We start from the raw sequence: 18,007 nt of genomic DNA, 5'->3' as shown, positions 1-18,007 counted from the left end.
ATATAGTGAAAACATTGTATTGTGACATGCTTTTCCAGTTCAAAATGTCAAAAGCATTATTTTTTTTTTTTATTGAACAAATTATTAAATCCTACATGCAAAACTTGGATAGCCTACACTACATGTTAAAACAGCTGAACACATCCTATTCACACTTTATCTCGGGATCTTTCAAACGACAACTAACAGTCTATTAATATACCTATGACCAGCAGACTAATCCGGATGGACTTGTTTAGCTCTTGAAAATACTCTATACAAGAGCACTAGTAATTCATTCACTTTTATTATTTTTTTTTTATTTTAATCACAAACACTATACAATCCATATTGTAGGTGTTAAAACATGTATTTTCTTTAAAAAAGTTTAAGAAGTATTAAAACAGCTTTAACAGTGATAAAGTAGGCTTTATTCCAATTATTTGTGTTCGATTATTCAACACCGATTTTTACAATACCTAAATCTACTAAGACCTACTTCTGTTGCACCTGTGCCATCTGCTCTAGCAGGTAACTTCCCCAATTATGAAATTTATAATTTTCCTCTTTAAAAATAAATCGTTGGAATTATTTATGAAGATGGCAGTGCTTAGACCCAGTCCACACGTTTTATAAATATGTTACAACTACACACAGCACACAGCTTCACAGTTCATGCGATAGGCAGTGTCTAAAAAATCAGTTACTAACTTCCAAAAACATTTAAATATCTACGGTATTTAAACACAGTGTTTTCTAGTTTCTCATAAGAAAAGTAAGCTGTAAACATTTTTACCTTTAGTTCATGCCTTGTTTGCTAGGTAATGTGGACTTTTTTGTTGGTTTGTTGTTGTTGTTGTTTTTAAATCTACAACCATTGGTGGAATAAATCTGTGTTCCCAAAAATATTACATTCCATGGATAAAGCACAAGTCTATTATATAACCATGTGATACAGATACAGAAACCGAACTACTGTATTCAAAAACATAAAAGTAAAGATACTAAAACAGTCCATAGCTGTTAGAGCTGATGCTTTCAGAATATAGACCAACATTGTTACACTAAAAATGTTCAAAAATAAGGCCTCTGAAATAAATATTTCCATTCTTTAAAAAAAGATATAATAAAAATGTACATCACATGGTCAATGTAGGTATAAAAATCACTAAGTTAAACCATTCTGGATGATGTATCTGAAGTAAAATGGCCTAGGTTTTGCTTCTGCCGACGTCCTCTATTGTTTTTGGGGCATTTTCTGTTAAAAAAAAAAGATAGAATGAAAAAGGAGGGCTGATTTTATATATGCTGCATAAAATTAAGGCTAGCAGTAACATATATTAGTATCTTAAGGATATCAGCAATGCTTGAATAACTCCAGTGAAGGTCTAACACAGAAGTGGACCTTTTGGATGTGTTTCAAGACTGATCTGTTCTGCTGGATATTTGGTCTGGGGATTCAGAGTGGGTACTGATGGTTTGTGGGTTTAAACAAATGTGTGTTTTGTGGGGGGAGAAAAAAGGGTGATAAGATGTTACATAATCCTTCCGCTTCAGTCGTTTGGTCTTTTTTATGTAGGTATTTTGGGATATATGTTAAAGCACATAAAATTTGGGGGGTCAAATATTTAAATACAGAAAAAGTATATCCATACAATGTGTAATTTTTCACTGTTTTTGTCTTTACCTACCTTGTTATGCACATGACAATTGCAACTATAATGGCAATCTGTACAGCTCCAATTATTGCTGCAATAAGGACATGCGTAAGCTTTTGTCTACTTGGGACAACATAAAGAATACTAAAGTCTGTCTTTTCACAGTGCTGTCCAGTATATCCTGATTCACACCTGAAAAAGAAAAGGAGTAGTTCATGGAATCTGTAAGTTGACAACAGCCCAGTCATTTGCAGATGAAATAAGGAGTCTGAGGTGATTGAAGCTGAGAAAAAGCTGGTGAGGAGGTGGAGGCAGGGTAATGCTTGGGTTGGGGACTGGTTTGGCTTTCTGTGGCAAGAGATAGAGCAAATATGCTCTGCTTCCCTGGGTAAGGTTACTCTGAAAACTCACCAGCGTGGTGAAGGTCCTGATTTGGCAAAAGAAATCTGTGGGGTCATTATTAAGTTGGGCCAATATTTAGGACAAATATAGCAATGAGATAAAACAAGTAGACAAAGCTAAATGAAACACAAAGAAGGACACAAAAGGCACGTGCTCACTCAGCTGCAATGTCAGTATAGGACAGGAATGACAAAGAGGAAAAATATCCTTGAAAAATGGGGTGAAAGGAGATCCCTTTTCAAGCTGCAGCCTACAAAAGTGGAATCCTGCAAAACCTATTGGCCAAGACCAGCATCAGATCCCCTCCTGCCTTGTCACCAAACCAAAATTTGACAGAGGTCAGGTTAGAAAGCCCAGTGGCCCACAGCTGAGAGTGTGAGAGTTCATGGAAGAATCCTTAAAAAAATCCTTAAAAATTGGCCAGGTGTGTGGGATAAATGGCTGGAGACAGAAGAGCAGCAGCTGCTCTAAATAATTTCTTGTCTGAGCAAAGCAGCAGTTAGGTCAGTGAGGAGCTCAGCAGAGGCTGCTCCTGATCAGTGACGTGAGATCAGGGGGTGCGGGATGTGGTGAAGGTGGCAGTGGAAACACTCTCTGAAGGAATTCGTATCTCAAGGAAAGGGAGGCAGAAGAACAATAAGGAAAGGCAAGAGCCACCCAAGCCACTGAGCTGAAGTCTGCAGAATCAAAGCCCACAACTTAGATCCCTGAATGAGTTCCTTGTACTGCCATCCTTTAAAACTGATGTGAACTGATGTGAACGCATCATAAGGACAACATAATCATACAACTGGCCTCCAGCTCTGTAGTAGGAAGCTGGAGAAGACATACACACACAGGCAGAGAATCAATCCTTTTGTAAACTGGATCAGATAAGCCCAAATGTAATTGATCTCATCCATCCAAAAGCTTTGTGCTAGGGTAGGAATTAATTCTGTTTGGAGGGATGGAATAATTACTCCACAGACCTTCCTACAACTGCTAATGCAGCTCCTAATCCCCCTTTGCATGCAGGGATAAGAGCTGGGGTTTACATGTTCATAATCTTGTGACTCTACTTTCTCCAGCCATGAGCTGCTCTGTACAGAGTTTTGGTTCAGGCATGAAACACGTTCCAGTAAGAGCAGAGTCAATAAAGAGAAGCCCCCAGGTGCTGTAAGGAAGCCCAGTACTGGCTAGGAAGGGAATCAAAGGAAACAGGCGTTAGCATACAAGAAGGGAGAGGATGGGGAACATGTTGGCAATCACACAGAGACAATAAGGAAGAGGACTCCTTGCGAGTGAAGAGGACTGAATTCTTATTGCTACTTTGCTTTTGTTTTCATTAAAGAAGGTAACAGTCAAAGTGTGATCAAGGTGAGAATTGCTTTGAGGCAGAGGAGGCAAAAAAAAGCAGAGGAGGAACGGGTAATTCAAAAATGTTGCCTCAGAAACACTGAAGTGACAGGAAATTATTTCTCAGAAATGTGTTGAATGGAGATTCAGGGGCATTGAATTCATGCAAAGTGCTTGTTTTAAGAACTATATAGGTGGGATGAAGCACTAGGCAGTACTTAAAGCTACCTGAAACTGGTAGAACAGATTTTAAAGCATTCTGCTGCATTAATATATAGCAAGATAATATAGCATTAATGCAGTAGCAAGATAAATAGAGGTCAGCGTGGATTTATCAAGATATGCTGATCAGTCAATTAATTGAGCTAGTGTAAAGAAATTTAGATTTCTTTGCAAAGGGTTGAACTGTGCCTCCTTGATGCAGCCTGCCATGAGGACAGGGCAGAACTGCACTGCACAAGGTGGGCAGCAGGAGACAGACCATGTCCCAGCTGCAAAGGCCACTAAACTCAATGTTATGCAATTGGCTACTACAAAACTTCCCGCCACCTGCCTGCTGGCGCTCCTGGACACTGCTGTACAACGAGCAGGGAGAGTCATTGCCCTCGGTGAAAGCAAAAGTCAGAATTTGCTCTGCACAGGTATTTTCTGCAATTTTGTACATTATCTGGAACCTTACACATATCACTACCAGGAAATGAAGACCAAATTAAACAATGTATATGCTAAACATGTATGAGAATGTAAATAATTTGAAAATAACAGTCTGCCCCTGGTATTCATCATCACATTTTCCTTGCCAAAGAAAGAATTTTTTTCTTTGGTAGAAGTGCATGATCACCATGGGGGATTGCTGTCTGATATAAATAATTTGTTTCCTTAATAACTCTGCTCTAGTAGGAAACACACATAAAGTACAAGATCATTAGTATTTAAATAGCCAAGAAAAATCCAAAGGAGGTCTGATACCTAGGGTTAAGAACTGACAGTCAGAAATTCTTGACTGGAACCACGTGAGGTTTGTTGTGCTAGATCGAGTGCTGAGATACTGTTCAGTCTGTTTAAATAAATAATTGAAGGTAGTAATAGTAAATGCAATTATAAAATAGAATTTAAAGAGATAGTACCTTAATTAAATTCATCAATATATTGCCTATCAGTAATTATTAGAGTAATAATAGATATTTAAATTATTGAATAGTAATTGAATCATACATGAATAAATGACTGTATGATTAGTGCCATCCAGAAAAAAATTCTGACAAATGAAAAAAAAAAGTTCATTCAACCAGGAATATTTTCCTTGAAATATCTCTACTTTGAATATTTTCAGCACAAATCCATCAGAAATTGTGCTAAACACAGCTCCAGATCAAAAGAATACTGCAATCAAATAGTGCTGCCTAATGCCCATCAAGATATGTTGGTGATGCACCCAGTTTCCCAGGAGAAGCAAAGCCATGTTGAGCTCTCTTGGTTCTGGCCAAAGAAAAGAGAAAAACAAGTCCCATTGGAAATGTGAAAACAAACAAGAAAGGGTCTCAGATAGGAAAAGAAATAACATAAGCTTCCAGGTGCTTCTGTTGACAACCATACTGGCTCTGCCTTTTGAGTTTCCTGCTCCCTGATCAGTCTGGAAACCCTTAAATCTTGGCAGTGGAAAAAACCCTAAATATCCTCGATCGATAAAGATCAAGGGAGAAAATGTGATAGTATCTAGTGGATTTACAGCTAAAGTTTCCAAAGCAAAGGAAAGCAAAGAGTTATAGCATCTTCAGCCAAATTAATCTGAAAGTACAAGTCTGCAAGATAAAAGTTCAGGAGTGAAACCTCCTAATAAGTAGGGCACTCCAAGATATTAAGAAGTGGCTTTTTTCTATAAACAACTTTTCAAATTATTTTTATTTTTTAATGAAAACAAAGAGGCAGAATTTAGTTGGTGAAATGCAAAGAAAAAAAATTATCTAGGAGCTAAGGAAATAAAATGAAACATTCAGATTTCCTGGGAAAAACTGAGTAGCTTAATACTGAGTGTACTGATCTGCTAGATTATACCACAGACAAAAAATTTGGGCCAAAGAATATTTTGCAACTTTATACTTTCTAGATGAAGCCTATTATTGTGAAAAGGGGCGATACATGTTAAAAATCAGATATTGATACTCTAGAGAGAGTTTATGACAAAAGCAATAAAAGGTATGGATAGGTAGAGTAGACTGAGAGGTCAATGAGGAAAGAGCAGTCACACAGAGAAGCCAGGGCAAGACAAAGGCAGTTTTGTGGTTGGCTTTGGTTTTTTTCTCTAGATAGGATTTAGCAGCTGAAAATAAGGAGACGACACTGAGGCCACAGACCTCAGAGGGATTCAGCTTCTGAACTACCTGAGCGAACGAGCCTCTCCTCTGAGCACTGGCTCCCGCAGGACTGGAGCAACTGGGTGCTGCCCACAGAGTGGGGACACGGCTCCTGTGCCAGTGCTGAGGTAACTGCAGACTGACACGGGCTGCAATTATGTCTAGAGCACGTTTAGATTAAGCTTTACAGCAATTTCAAGCACATTTTGCAGGCAGGCAGGACTTACCGGCAGGAAGCCTTCTGAGTGGAATAAATGAATTCACATTTTCCATGTATACAGTAGCCGTTGAAGCTTTCTGAACAAGGTATGTGGTTTCCAATGTAAATGTCTTCTCTTTGATCACTGGCATCTTGAAAAGAAATACACATAAACAATTATACAGGGCTGCATGATATTTATTTTAAAAAATCTCAACCAGGAACAGCATACCCTTAAAAGCTCGTAGTGAATAAAGGAATACAGAATAATAAAGCAGAGGCTTCAGGGTAAAGTTTCAGAGGCACCTACAGAGATTTACTGGGATGTACTGCCCTGAAAAATGATCCTCAGAGGCATCTAAATATGCTTCTTATGTCAGGGTTCTCAAAAGGGGAAAAGTATTCATCACAGAAACAAGCCAATGCAGAAAGATCAGCAGAAGCTTTGTCAGTGGCGCTGGGGCAAAGGGATAATCCATAGATACACAGGGCTCTCTGCCATGTCTACACAGAGGAAAAGAGACCTGAAGGGTTAGAAAGAAGCCAAACCACACTTTGTGACTGCTGGGTAGAAAACAACTTGATAAAGCCCTGACCTGAGCTGGCTGTGGTGGTTGGTGCATTGCTTATTTTTTACTCCTTTTTTTTTTCCCCTTCACTTCTTAATCTGTCTTTATCTTGACCCAGCTGCTGGGTGCTTAGCTGCTGTCCGGGTCAGCCCAGCACAGGAAGGTGGTCCCTTCCACCTCAGCATCTTCCATGCTTCTATCATATTACTAAAACTATCTAAAACTGCATACATTTTCAACCATTCTTTCCCCAAAATTGTTTTGTAAAAAGTCCTAAATAGAGAAGTTGATATTTCATAATAAACTTCCCTAAAGACCAAGGATTTAAAGCTGTGAATGTAATTGTGGCATTATGTTCATTTCCATGGCGATAGACTATAGCCTCACAAACACAAGACTACAATGAACTGCAGGTGCAAAGCAAAAAGGGATTGTGAAGAAGAAATCTCTTCTACAACTGCAGATATTTGGAATAACATTAGCAAGAAAGAGAATGTATTTATACAAGAGAAAAAAAAAAAGACACACTGCTGGTTTAGGTTTTCTCTGCACATTCTGTGGAATGTTTGTTAATTTGTTCCAGGAGGAAAAAAATGTATTAGAGGTCCAAGATATAAGGCAACTTGATAGTTCAGGCTACGCTTCCAAGATGTAGAGGACTTGATACGAAGGAAGGACATTGCATAATAACCAACAATATGTCTAATATTGCCCTGTTGGAACGGTCTATGTCATGGTAAGTCTAAGAGAAGAAAAGCTGAGAAGGCTCATCTCAAAACCATTGCCTCCTCCAAGCAGTTAATTACTGTTGCGTCTGATCCTGCTACATACAATTCCATTAGTCTAGTCAGATAGCTGCCCCACGCCTGGCTTTAATGTATGTACTAATACAGAATGTGAGGCCCAGGGAAGGATTCATACCCTGAATCTGGGGCTGTAAAGTCAGAAGCAAAACTTGCATTAAGCAAAGAGATGTTGTTAAATGCGGGAGGTGATTCCTAATGTAAAATAGACATTTACCTGCCTATTGATGGGAATCTTTTTTTATTCTGAGAGGCCTGCTAGACTGCTTCAGAGCTTCAAAGTGAAATATTTAACTGGTGTAAAAGCCTTGAAAGAGTGACTGGATAGAAGAGTTCAGATACGTCACCAGAAGGAAGAGGCTTGCACAAAACCTGGAACCCTGGTGCCCATCTTGGCCCAATAAAAGCAGCAGGCCGGCTGAATCTGGGAAGAAACACCTTTCTGATGTAACTTCAGGTAGACACTTGCAGTGCAGGAGGAGGAGACTGTCATAGCTATGATTCTATAGTCTAGAAGGCATTATACATTCAGAGAACAGGGTGGAACGAGTAACTCCCAGGAATTTAAAGGAAAAGCAAACAGATAGAAGTGTGGACTGTTCTCTGAAGAAAAAGTCATTCAAAGTAGTTCAATTCAGGCTCTCACTGTCTAAAAAGACCTGACTACTGCACAAAAAAATTTCAAAACAATTTTTTTGCACAAGGCATACTTCCTTCATGCACATCATTTGCCAAATTTGCAACTGCACAAGCTATACATGTTAATAATAATAATTATATACAATGTTTTTTCCACTAAATAGATTTCAAGGGCAATTTATATACAATGAATAAAAGGCTGTAACTGATTCTGAATAGGAACCAAAAGTGGTGTTATATTACATCACATAATAAGATGTATATTCCATTTGGTGCCTTTTATGCCTTCATAATGTAAGTGAAAATTGACATTAAATCATCCCAATTGGTACATTATATGGAGTGAGAATAAGAGAATTTGTGAAAAAAAAACATACAGAGCTTTTTGGCACTGAATGGCTGTTTTCAAGAAGAACACAAGGAATGTTGAAAGCTATGGTGGGATGACTTCACTCTGGGAGGCCATGGGAGTGCAAAGCTAGTGTAATGACAGAAAACACTGAAGAGAAGAGCTAACAGAGAAAACACCAACCCCTCACAACAAAACCTGCATTAAGACCAGCACCAAGAAGACTCAATATGAGTCACAGTGTGTCCTGGGGTGCATCAACCAGAGCACAACCAGCCACTCAAAATAGGGGTTTATCTGCTGTATTCAGCCTTGGTGAGGCCTCACCTTGAACACTGTGTGCAGTTCTGAGCCCCACAATTTAAGAAGGATGCAAAGGTCCTTAAATATGTCCAGAGGAGGGCAGCAAAGCTGGTGAAAGGGCTGGAAGGAATGTCCTATGAGGAGCGGCTGAGGACTCTGGGTTTGCCTGGTCTGGAGCAAAGGAGGCTGAGGGGCCTTATTGCTCTCTACAGCTTCCTGAGGGGGGGAAGTGGAGAGGGAGGTGCTGACCACTTCTCCCTGGGATCCAGTGATAGGATGCATGGGAATGGTTCAAAGTTGCACCAAGAGAGATTTAGACTGGACATTAGGAAGCATTTCTTTACCGAGAGGGTGGTCAAACACTGGAACAGGCTTCCTACAGAGGTGGTTGATGCCCCAAGCCTGGCAGTGTTTAAGAGGCATTTTGACAATGCCCTTTAGCTTTTGTTCAGCCCTGAACTGGTCAGGCAGTTGGACGAGATGATGGTTGTAGTCCCTTTCCACTAAAATATTCTATTCTATTCTGTTCTGTTCTATTCTATTCTATTCCATGCCATTCCCAGTGCTATTATTTGTAAGAGAAGAAGGTAGGTTAACACCTCTGCAGATCTGCTCTTTGCATATTTCTTCTGAGAATGCACCTGACACACATGGGCTACTACCACGTAAGAAAACCGAGCAGGAAGTGAAACGCTGCCTTACTTCATTTATACTGATGTTACTAAAGGCAAGATAAGGTTTGTATAGGTCAAACATTTTTAACCAATGGGATTAAGCCTATTAGTTCACTGAAAACATTTTAAAACAACCTAACAAGTTGCTGAAGTTGTGGATGCCCCTTCCCTTGAAGTGTTTAAGGCCAGGCTGGATGGGGCTTTGAGCAAACTGGTCTAGTGGAGGTGTCCCTGCCCACGGCAGGGGGGTTGGAACTAGATGATCTTTAAGGTCCCTTCCAACCCAAACCATTCTATGATTCTATACCAAATACAGAATCTGCCTTATTTTTCAAAAATTAACAGAAAAGACAGGGTCATGGGGTAAGGGCCTTGTGTCATTTCATCAGGAATGTCACAGCTTGGTGTCTTCTTGTGTCATTTTCACAGCACTTGGGTGCAGTCTAATCCTGTGACCGCTGCAATGGGTGGTGAGCAGCTGGGCATCTTAGAGGAGCACAGTGTGCAAAACTCACAAATCACCCCCAGGTCACTCCTGCCAGCTGTACAACACCAGAGCTGTAAGAAAGCAGCTGCTCACGGGTCTGTCTCGGTTACAGAAATTAAAGCTGTAAGGCAGACGAGAAGGGACCCGTGTGCTCTCTTTTCTCATCTTGTGCACCATAACCAAAGAGCACAAAGTCAGCACAGTACCTTTCACCTCCGGCCGATACTGCATGCCATCATCTTTCTTTCCAACTGCGTTTGCGTCATCTGTGTCTAGATGATAAATACATGCATGGACAGCTATTAGGAAAAGCTTATTTCCAAACCACTACATGTGTGTCATTGAGAAACTAGAATGGTATTCAAAGAAGTATTTTAATAGCAGTAAAACTGGACACATTCCCATGTTGCTCCTCCCATAAAACCAGGTTGGTAGCACACCTGGTCAGCAATGGTCAGTAACCCCAGCATCCAGACCAACACATGGCACACTTCAAGCTGTAGCTTTTGAACTAAAATCTCTTTGGTGGAATAGGCCTAGGTCATTTTGTTGACAGTCTGTTTTGGTTTTGGAACTGTCCAAGTTACAGATCTAGAAGGAACTGGCAAAGAGATGCTGGAGAGCTGCTATTCCCATGAGAAGGTCCTAACTGCAAGACCCCAAAACTGAAGAGTTACGCACATGATTAACTACAAGGCAGTAGACAGAGAGCTTCAGTGGACCATTGCAACACTGGAAAAGAAAATGGGTAAATATTTGTGCAATTTGGGCTCAACTTGACTCACCTTGGAAGTGCATTGTACAGCCCACAGTAGCAAGAAGGAATGTTTCCCACAAACTGGTATTCCTTTTGCTCTCCTGCTTCTTACCACCCACTCATGTAAGACCCATTGGACAATTGCTTAGATTCTCCTAAGAGCTTTTGCTGTCTTTCCAGGTAATACCAGCCAAAGGAAGGTAATGTAAACACAGTACATATACATGTAGTGTAAACATACCTCTGCATGAGGAACTCTAAAAGATAGGTGGGGAGTTCACTGATAACTGGATCAGTGACTTCTGATCTGGAAAAGAGAAAGCTCTACCAAGCACGCTTATATCAGAATTTACATTTACCAGAAAAACAAAATTATGCCTACCTGAGCAGTGTCCAAGATGCCTGATGTCGATCTGCTCTTGCCTCAGACATGATGCTTCTCTAACAAAGCATGGATTGTTATAGGAACTTCCATCAGAAGCACATACAGGATTAAAACTGTATCCACTGCAGTCTATATTACATACACACCTGTTAATTGAAACGTACAGCAAAACAAAATTGATATCCAGCAAACAAAAATTAAGTCGTGTTGAGCCATGAGTAAACACTAGCTCATACGCTAATGCCAGGAGAGAAGAGCATGTTGCGTGAGGATGCTGAAGAATTCATTGGCATCTCAGCCTTCCAAGCAGAATATACAAAATTATGAATAGGTGCTTCAGTGGGCTTTTAATAATGCATTGATGTTTCCTGAAGTTTTACTGTGATATCAATCTCAATGATTACCACCTGAAAATTGATAACACATTGCTAGGAAAATTTACTACATTAATAAAACAGCTTGTGGTGTCTGTTCTTAAGCGTGACCAAAACCAGATGAATATTCTACTTTTTTTTGGGGTGTCAGGATCCCTGAGAAGGGAACAAAAAGGACTCCCATTTCTGTTAAACAGTAAAAGGAGTTTTTCTATTCCGAGGGCAGTACAGAATCAGTATGCTTGGTTAACTCTGTCATTTCAGCAAGACAATCATCATACCTTTGAAAGTTAACAGTGGCTTTCTTATGTGGTAATTAAAGCAGGATTGTGTGATCGAAATTATTTCATATTGCATCCAATTGACACTTCAGATATTTAGACACAGCAATTTTCCATAGAATTTACAACCAGAAAACAAAGTGGGGAAAATGAAGACCTAACATGTAGCTGGTATCTAACCATCCAAATGTAGGACAGCCAAAGACTTACATAGGGATATGACTTAAATGGTTTTGGTTAGATAGTCTTGATGCCCCAACAAAAAGTCCTGAAATTTTACATGTGTGAATGGCACAGATAAGCTTTCCAGCTTTCCAAACCCTATTACCCGTGTTTATTTTAATCAATATTCTACTTTTTAACTGAAACATTGTTTTTGAATGAAGGTTTATGTGTGTGTTTCACATTGCTCTGCAAGCTCTGCTCCGCCTCTGGACTGGGAGAATGTGTGAAGAGTGTGGCTACAGAAAGGGGACCTGGGGAGCAGCCAGTCCAGCTCTCCATGGAGCTCCTCCTCATGCTGTGGGAGCAGAAAGAGCTGCTTTGCATCTTCTGAGGTTGTAGCAGTGGACACACTGTCCTCTCCCTGCCAAAAAGCTCTACACAGGAGGCACATGGTCTGACTGCTAGGAGCTGCTGTAGCTTCATCTTTGCTCACTCTTTTAAGACACAGGGTGGGGAAAAAACCCCAAGTTACCAACTTCCCAGGTTTTTAATTCTCTTTCCAGCTGCTCCAGATACAATTAAATGATTAAACAGACAGATGTGTGCCTCAAGTCAGAGGCACAGCAGAACCTAATTCCACGCTGCAGAAACACTGAAAATGGCCTGTGTGCCTTCCTCTCTCCCTCTTATTCCATAAGCACCTTTTGTTACCTAAATTTAAAGATGCTAATTTTGCCAGTAATATTTCATGCCTGTGAACTTCAGATTGTTGCTAGACAAAAGAACATCTCTAGTACAAATGGGTTTTTAAGTGCACCTCCTAACAGTGAAAAACTGCCCCAGTAATGAGTCTCCACACATCTTAGGAACTTACCTCAAAGTACTCATGAAGCAGCCAAATATCAACATGATGCATGTATGATAATTTTTCTTACTAGAAATGGTAATGGTTGTAAACCTTAGACCCAGGGAAGGAAGAACTATTTTGTTTACACGCTCCCACATGATTTTAAGCCTAATGAGGGGTTTATTAGGATTTACTATATGCAAATAAAAGGCTCATGGCTCAGCAGTTGTACACATTTTTTAACACGAATGAGTGGAGAACTAGTGCTTGTTTGTATGGCACCAGCTGTGTGCTTACAGATACCTTTGCTCAGCCCTAGCTCTCAGGGATCACCACTGCCTGCAAGCACCCATCCCTGTCAAGTTTGAGCACATTCGCATATATCTCTCCAGAACAATTCCATCTGTATTTCTATGTCCTAACAGCTCTAATTCTGTCTACAGTCACCATCCAGGGGCTGCAGCATCATAATTACTGTGGTTTTCTGTCATTCCTGGTGACAAATAAGGTAACTTCTGAAAATAATTTTTTCTTCCTCATGGTGACATAATAGGGTAGAGTTGAAAATGCTTGGAAACTGCTTACTGCTGCAGCGTTGAGATTTAACATCTCCCATTAAATGCTTGCTTACTTGCTGTGGGGGTAGATGTGAATTCCTGACACTTTTTCTGATAAACACGTACAGTCTTAGCTCTAACCAATTCTTTGATGTACAAAAATTTCTTTTTATCATTTAAAATTTACATCTAAAACCAGAAAAATAAATAAAAAACCCCAACAGCCTAAAGAGGAGAGCTTGTGACACGTCCATAAGGGCTGCTGCAGCACGAGACAGCTGAATCCCACTGACCAGCTGCAATGGGCTGGCAGCTGCGTTGTGTCCTTGGAGCAGGACAGAACTGGCCACTGCCAGGGGTGGGAGCAAGTGAAACTCCTGCTCGTGGCCAGTCTGCATACTGGGAGCTGCTGGAGGCTTGCAAGCACACCAAATCCCCAGTGCAGCCTCGCTGGCAGAACAGACCCCAACCAACTGGCAGATGGACATGTTTTCTGCCCACAGGCACGTGGGCTGCCGCACATCACATCTCCAGCAAGGCCCTCGCCAGACAGACCAACCCAGCCAGCTGGTGGGACACATGCCTGCTCTCTGATCCCCAGGATCTGCCTCTGCTTCCAGGATTGGTGGCATCTTCCTTCCAGGCTCCCTTATTCTGTCCAAGGGCATTGCCTTTCAGGACACGTCTCCAGAGCCCTTGGTTTCCCAGGCTCAGCAGTCTATCTACAGAAGTGCACTGCATGACTGGCTTCCCAGCTGCTGACTCTGTCTCATGGCTCTTCATTAACTGGAAGATCCAGGACATGACACTTGTTCAGCCCAGGCATTACCCAAAATCTACAACCAGTTGGTGCTGGTTGCAACTCAGGAGTTCATAGGTTCAGTTTTGGAAGTTCTCTCCCCGCCAATGCCCATGATTATCTGCCTGATGCCATTAGGTGCTACTTCTCCTACAGCCATGGTGCCAAATGGTGTATCTGGCCTTCACCTGGCCATTCAGTTACCGGTGTAGACACTTTGACAGAGCCCCCGGCACGTAAAAGCAGCTGGTTTAAATACACTGTGGGATAATGAACAGTTGAACTGGACTGATGTACTTTAAAAAAAATTGAGACTATTATACTTCATAATTCCAATGTAAAAGCATGAAGCTGTTCAGAGAGCTGAAGCAGAACGAGTGAAGGTGAGGACATGGCTGGGGCGTGATGCTCTGAAGGGAGCAGGGCCCCCGCAGATGCAGCAGGGTGGCAGTGAGGGAACCAGGAGCACATGTTAGAACCCTGCACCCCTCAGAGAGTCCACGTGGGGTGCAGTGAAGTGTCCTACCTTATAGCTGGTGGGCACTAGACCCAAAATGCAGCCAGGCCTGCTGGAAGCACCGAACTGTGAGATGGGAGCAGTGAAATGTGTGGAGTGCTGCTCTGGGTAGAAAACATGAAATGAAAGCTGTTTTTAACTGCTCAGTGTTTGTGAAGGAAGGTAAAACCATGGGAGAGCAAGTTGCTGCTCTGATGCTGCACATCAAACACATCAAAACTGGCAGTTGAGTTCCTGCAAGAGCACAGGACCACCACCAACAACAACAACCGAAATGAAAAAGCAACTCAGGCAAGTACTGGAAGATTCCCAGAAGAACCCACTATGAAATACAGAAAATATATTACACCCTGAAGTCAGAGAGCTACAAAGGGCAGACAACAGCTTGCTACTGAGGAGATGACAGAAAATCCAATCTCCTGAGGGAAGCCAGCTCCCCCCAGCAGCCAGCTTGAGCCTTAGAACCAGGCAGAACTCAAAGCCCAAGACTACCAAGCACAGCCCACAGGGCTGCACCCATCCCACGGACCACAGAAGCAGCACAGGAAGTATGGGAGAAGATGCAGCAGACAAGGTTAATGAGCTATAAGTGGGGGCCCAGAGGGCAAAAATCTTATCAGGGGCTGTATTTTACAGGCAGGAGAGCCTGTGTGAGGCATCACAGATAGTGGGCTTTGTTTTTTTTTCAGAGCTGACTGAAACTGGACACAACTAAAATCTCATATTGTAATTTGTTCCCTGACAAGTCCTGCTTACGCTGGGGAAAGAGCACAGAGAGAGGAGAAGACAAAACAGAGAGCTGCTTAGGAGGAGAGGGCAGGAAAAACCTAAGATCATGAAGGGGGAGAAGGGGGTGAAGGGGGTATGCATGAGTTACCCAGGAGAGAGAGGAGACCCTAACTGTAAAATTCCCAATATCCCACCTTTAAGCACTTATTCTCACTTCTACCTTAGTTCCCTCTGGCACTGTGATCACATGCATTGGTCTGTGAAGCTAATGCCATGTGCAGCTCAGCCGTGAAGCCACCAACACTTTCCAGCATGACTTGGCCTCAATGAGTGCTGAATGGCAGCCTTGGTGTGAGGCTGGACTCCTCCGACCACCAGCCCTCTGGGGGTACTAGCCTGAAAACTTAGCTTCGGGGGCACAGGGATGCAAAGGTTTTGATCACATTTCTAAATTAACACACCCAGCAAAAAAATAATAGTAGGCTTTACAATTAAGAGATATAATAATATGCAACAGAAGACAATTTTATAAAACAGGAAGCATTGGAAAGCCTGTATCAGCAAGATTTAGGTTCGGATTTTAATCCATCTAAAAGAGATATTTTGAACAGAATATTCCACCTTACTTCTACTCATTTTAAACCTGTATTAAAACACTATCCTGCATTTGTTGAGACAAAAGCACAGCTTTGATTCTAGCTTTAAATATTTTTAACACTGATCTTTAGGTAACATTTTCATTCTATTCCTTTAGAAAAGAACACAAGCAAGATACATTTTCATCCCTAATTACCAGTAGAAAAAAAATGAGGTTTGCTTTCAGCATGTGCTTTCTGGTGTGAGCAGGTGGGCGCACACTGAAATTACAATGTACGAAAATGGCTGGTTTGCAATAAAAAAAATTTTAAAAAAAGAAAAAAGAAAAAAATAATAGAATAGTACCTATCACACAAAAAAAATTTGTAATACTAGGAAACTAGTCAGATATAGTTAATTTCTTGCATAAGAAATGAAGTTTCTATCTAGAACCTCTTAGACATGGATACTTTGACCCCTCAGTATATTTTCACAATTGCTAAAGGCCAGTCTGAGTTTGGCTGATGCAATCCAAGGAGACAATAGCATATGACATCACTCATAAATAACCGCAGAACAACATCTTGTATTTAACTTTCTAATGTTGAAAAACTGAGGTTCAAACCCAGGTCTGAGTTGCCTCCCTGCTGCGAGCAGACCAGAAAAGTGAACATGGGACAACCACTGCTGAGGTGAGCAGTCAGACTGCAGAGCACAGTCAGTGACACTCCTGGCGTCACTTGCGGACAGACAAGGTAGAAGTTTGAGCCCCATCTCTCAAGGCAAATTCTGCTCTGACAGGTATCTCTATTCCTCAAGGAATGACCCCACAAGGGAATCAGAAAGGATCTTGCGGATGAAAACCCAGAATCATGCAAATTTTCACAAAGGGAAAAGTAATTCTTTTGAAAGCCTGCAAAACAGAAATGTCAGAGTACTTTTAAACATCATAGTGTCTTCCTGTTAGCTCTCAATTATTCATGCCTACTATTTGGAGTAACTCCCAGGAACAATTGCCTGAAGTCCAGCAGTGGTGCAAGCATAAATTGTTGTGTGAGGCTGATCTTGACCTGCTAAATGTGAAGATAAGCACAGCAAAGTCCACATCAAGAGAAATGCCCAAAACCTTACAATAAAAGGCTTCTTTCTTCCCTCAGTTGCTTTTTCAAAGTGCCAGTCTTCCCTCAGGTTTGCCAAAGCCATGTGACGTTGGGTAAATCAATCATCACATCCCAATACAAGTGAAGACTATGGAAAAATCTTAGACATATAGTGACACTGGGTGTTTTGCCACTGTCACTTGGAGCTGAGTGCAGACTCCACAGCTTCGGACCCACTGCTGCTCTGCTGTTGGCTTTTCTATCTGTTTGACAACAAGGTCCTGCTTGGTGCCCCAGGAAAATAAAGAAAAAAAATCTATCAGCTAGTGCCTTCAGCCTGATGTGTGGCTACTCAGCACAACCTTCAGAAGAAAAGAGTTAGTCATTTAAGGAAAAGTCACTTAAGAGAATTGCGTACTAAGGACATCTTGAAAATGCTTGATGCTTCATACTAGAAAGAAGTGAATGACTGCTTCTAGTTTTTGCTGTAACAGCTTGTTGTAAAAGTCACACTGAGATAAAAGGAGTCAGAGCACTACAACTTTTTTTTTTTTCACAATAACCTTCCTATTGGTTTTAACCAAAAGGATTGAAACAGGTAGTTAGTGCTCCAAGTCGATGTCTTTCTGGAGGGGGTTGCTGCTCAGTGTCCTCAACAGATCTTTTCTCTCACTTAGAGAATATACTTACTACTCACCTAGAGAATATACATACTACTTTATGCAGAAAAAAACCCCTTTATTTTGTCAGAGAGTTGACATCCTAAGAAAAAAGGCACAGCTTGCTGTGACAGTGTGCTTTTAGAATTTGCAGGAGTATTGTTCATTAACACTATTAGTTCAACAGAAAAGCACTGAATTTCAGGAAAGTACAAAGTGCTATAATTAAACTAAACAAAAATTTTAGCTGGTGTTAATAAATAAGAAATGAGAATGTACAACTCATTTATTAGGGGCTACTGAGTGTAACAAAGAACATGTGTTTAGTAAAATGATGTGACACGTTTGAAACGAGCTGAGGCTGTAAGAGCACTTGCTGCTATCAGTAAATTAATTAGATCCCCAGAGATCAGAACACATTTCAAGGCTCCTTTTTTGTTTTCAGGCTTCAAGGTGTACATGGTTTGTTGGAAGTTCTGCGTGCTTAAGAACAAGGTACATTCAAAGAAA

At 41.1% G+C, this 18,007-nt stretch overlaps 1 protein-coding gene across 1 annotated transcript in view; it reads right to left on the bottom strand.

The window, feature by feature from the left end:
- Position 1: 1 nt before the first annotated feature.
- Positions 2-18,007, bottom strand: part of TMEFF1 (transmembrane protein with EGF-like and two follistatin-like domains 1) — a 93,463-nt gene continuing 75,457 nt past the window's right edge. Inside the window, exons 9-13 of the mRNA XM_014938439.1 lie at positions 10,891-11,039; positions 9,958-10,023; positions 5,956-6,079; positions 1,671-1,829; positions 2-1,237 (exon numbers count right to left, since the gene is read on the bottom strand). Coding sequence (XP_014793925.1) covers positions 1,153-1,237; positions 1,671-1,829; positions 5,956-6,079; positions 9,958-10,023; positions 10,891-11,039 — 583 coding nt within the window. The 3' untranslated portion in view covers positions 2-1,152. The remainder of the gene's footprint in view (positions 1,238-1,670; positions 1,830-5,955; positions 6,080-9,957; positions 10,024-10,890; positions 11,040-18,007) is intronic.

This window comes from Calidris pugnax, unplaced genomic scaffold (genome assembly GCF_001431845.1).
Source record: "Calidris pugnax isolate Ruff unplaced genomic scaffold, ASM143184v1 scaffold13, whole genome shotgun sequence".
NCBI lineage: Eukaryota > Metazoa > Chordata > Aves > Charadriiformes > Scolopacidae > Calidris > Calidris pugnax.
The sequence above is the reverse complement of the archived record's forward strand: the minus strand, read 5'-3'. Positions and strand labels throughout refer to the sequence as shown.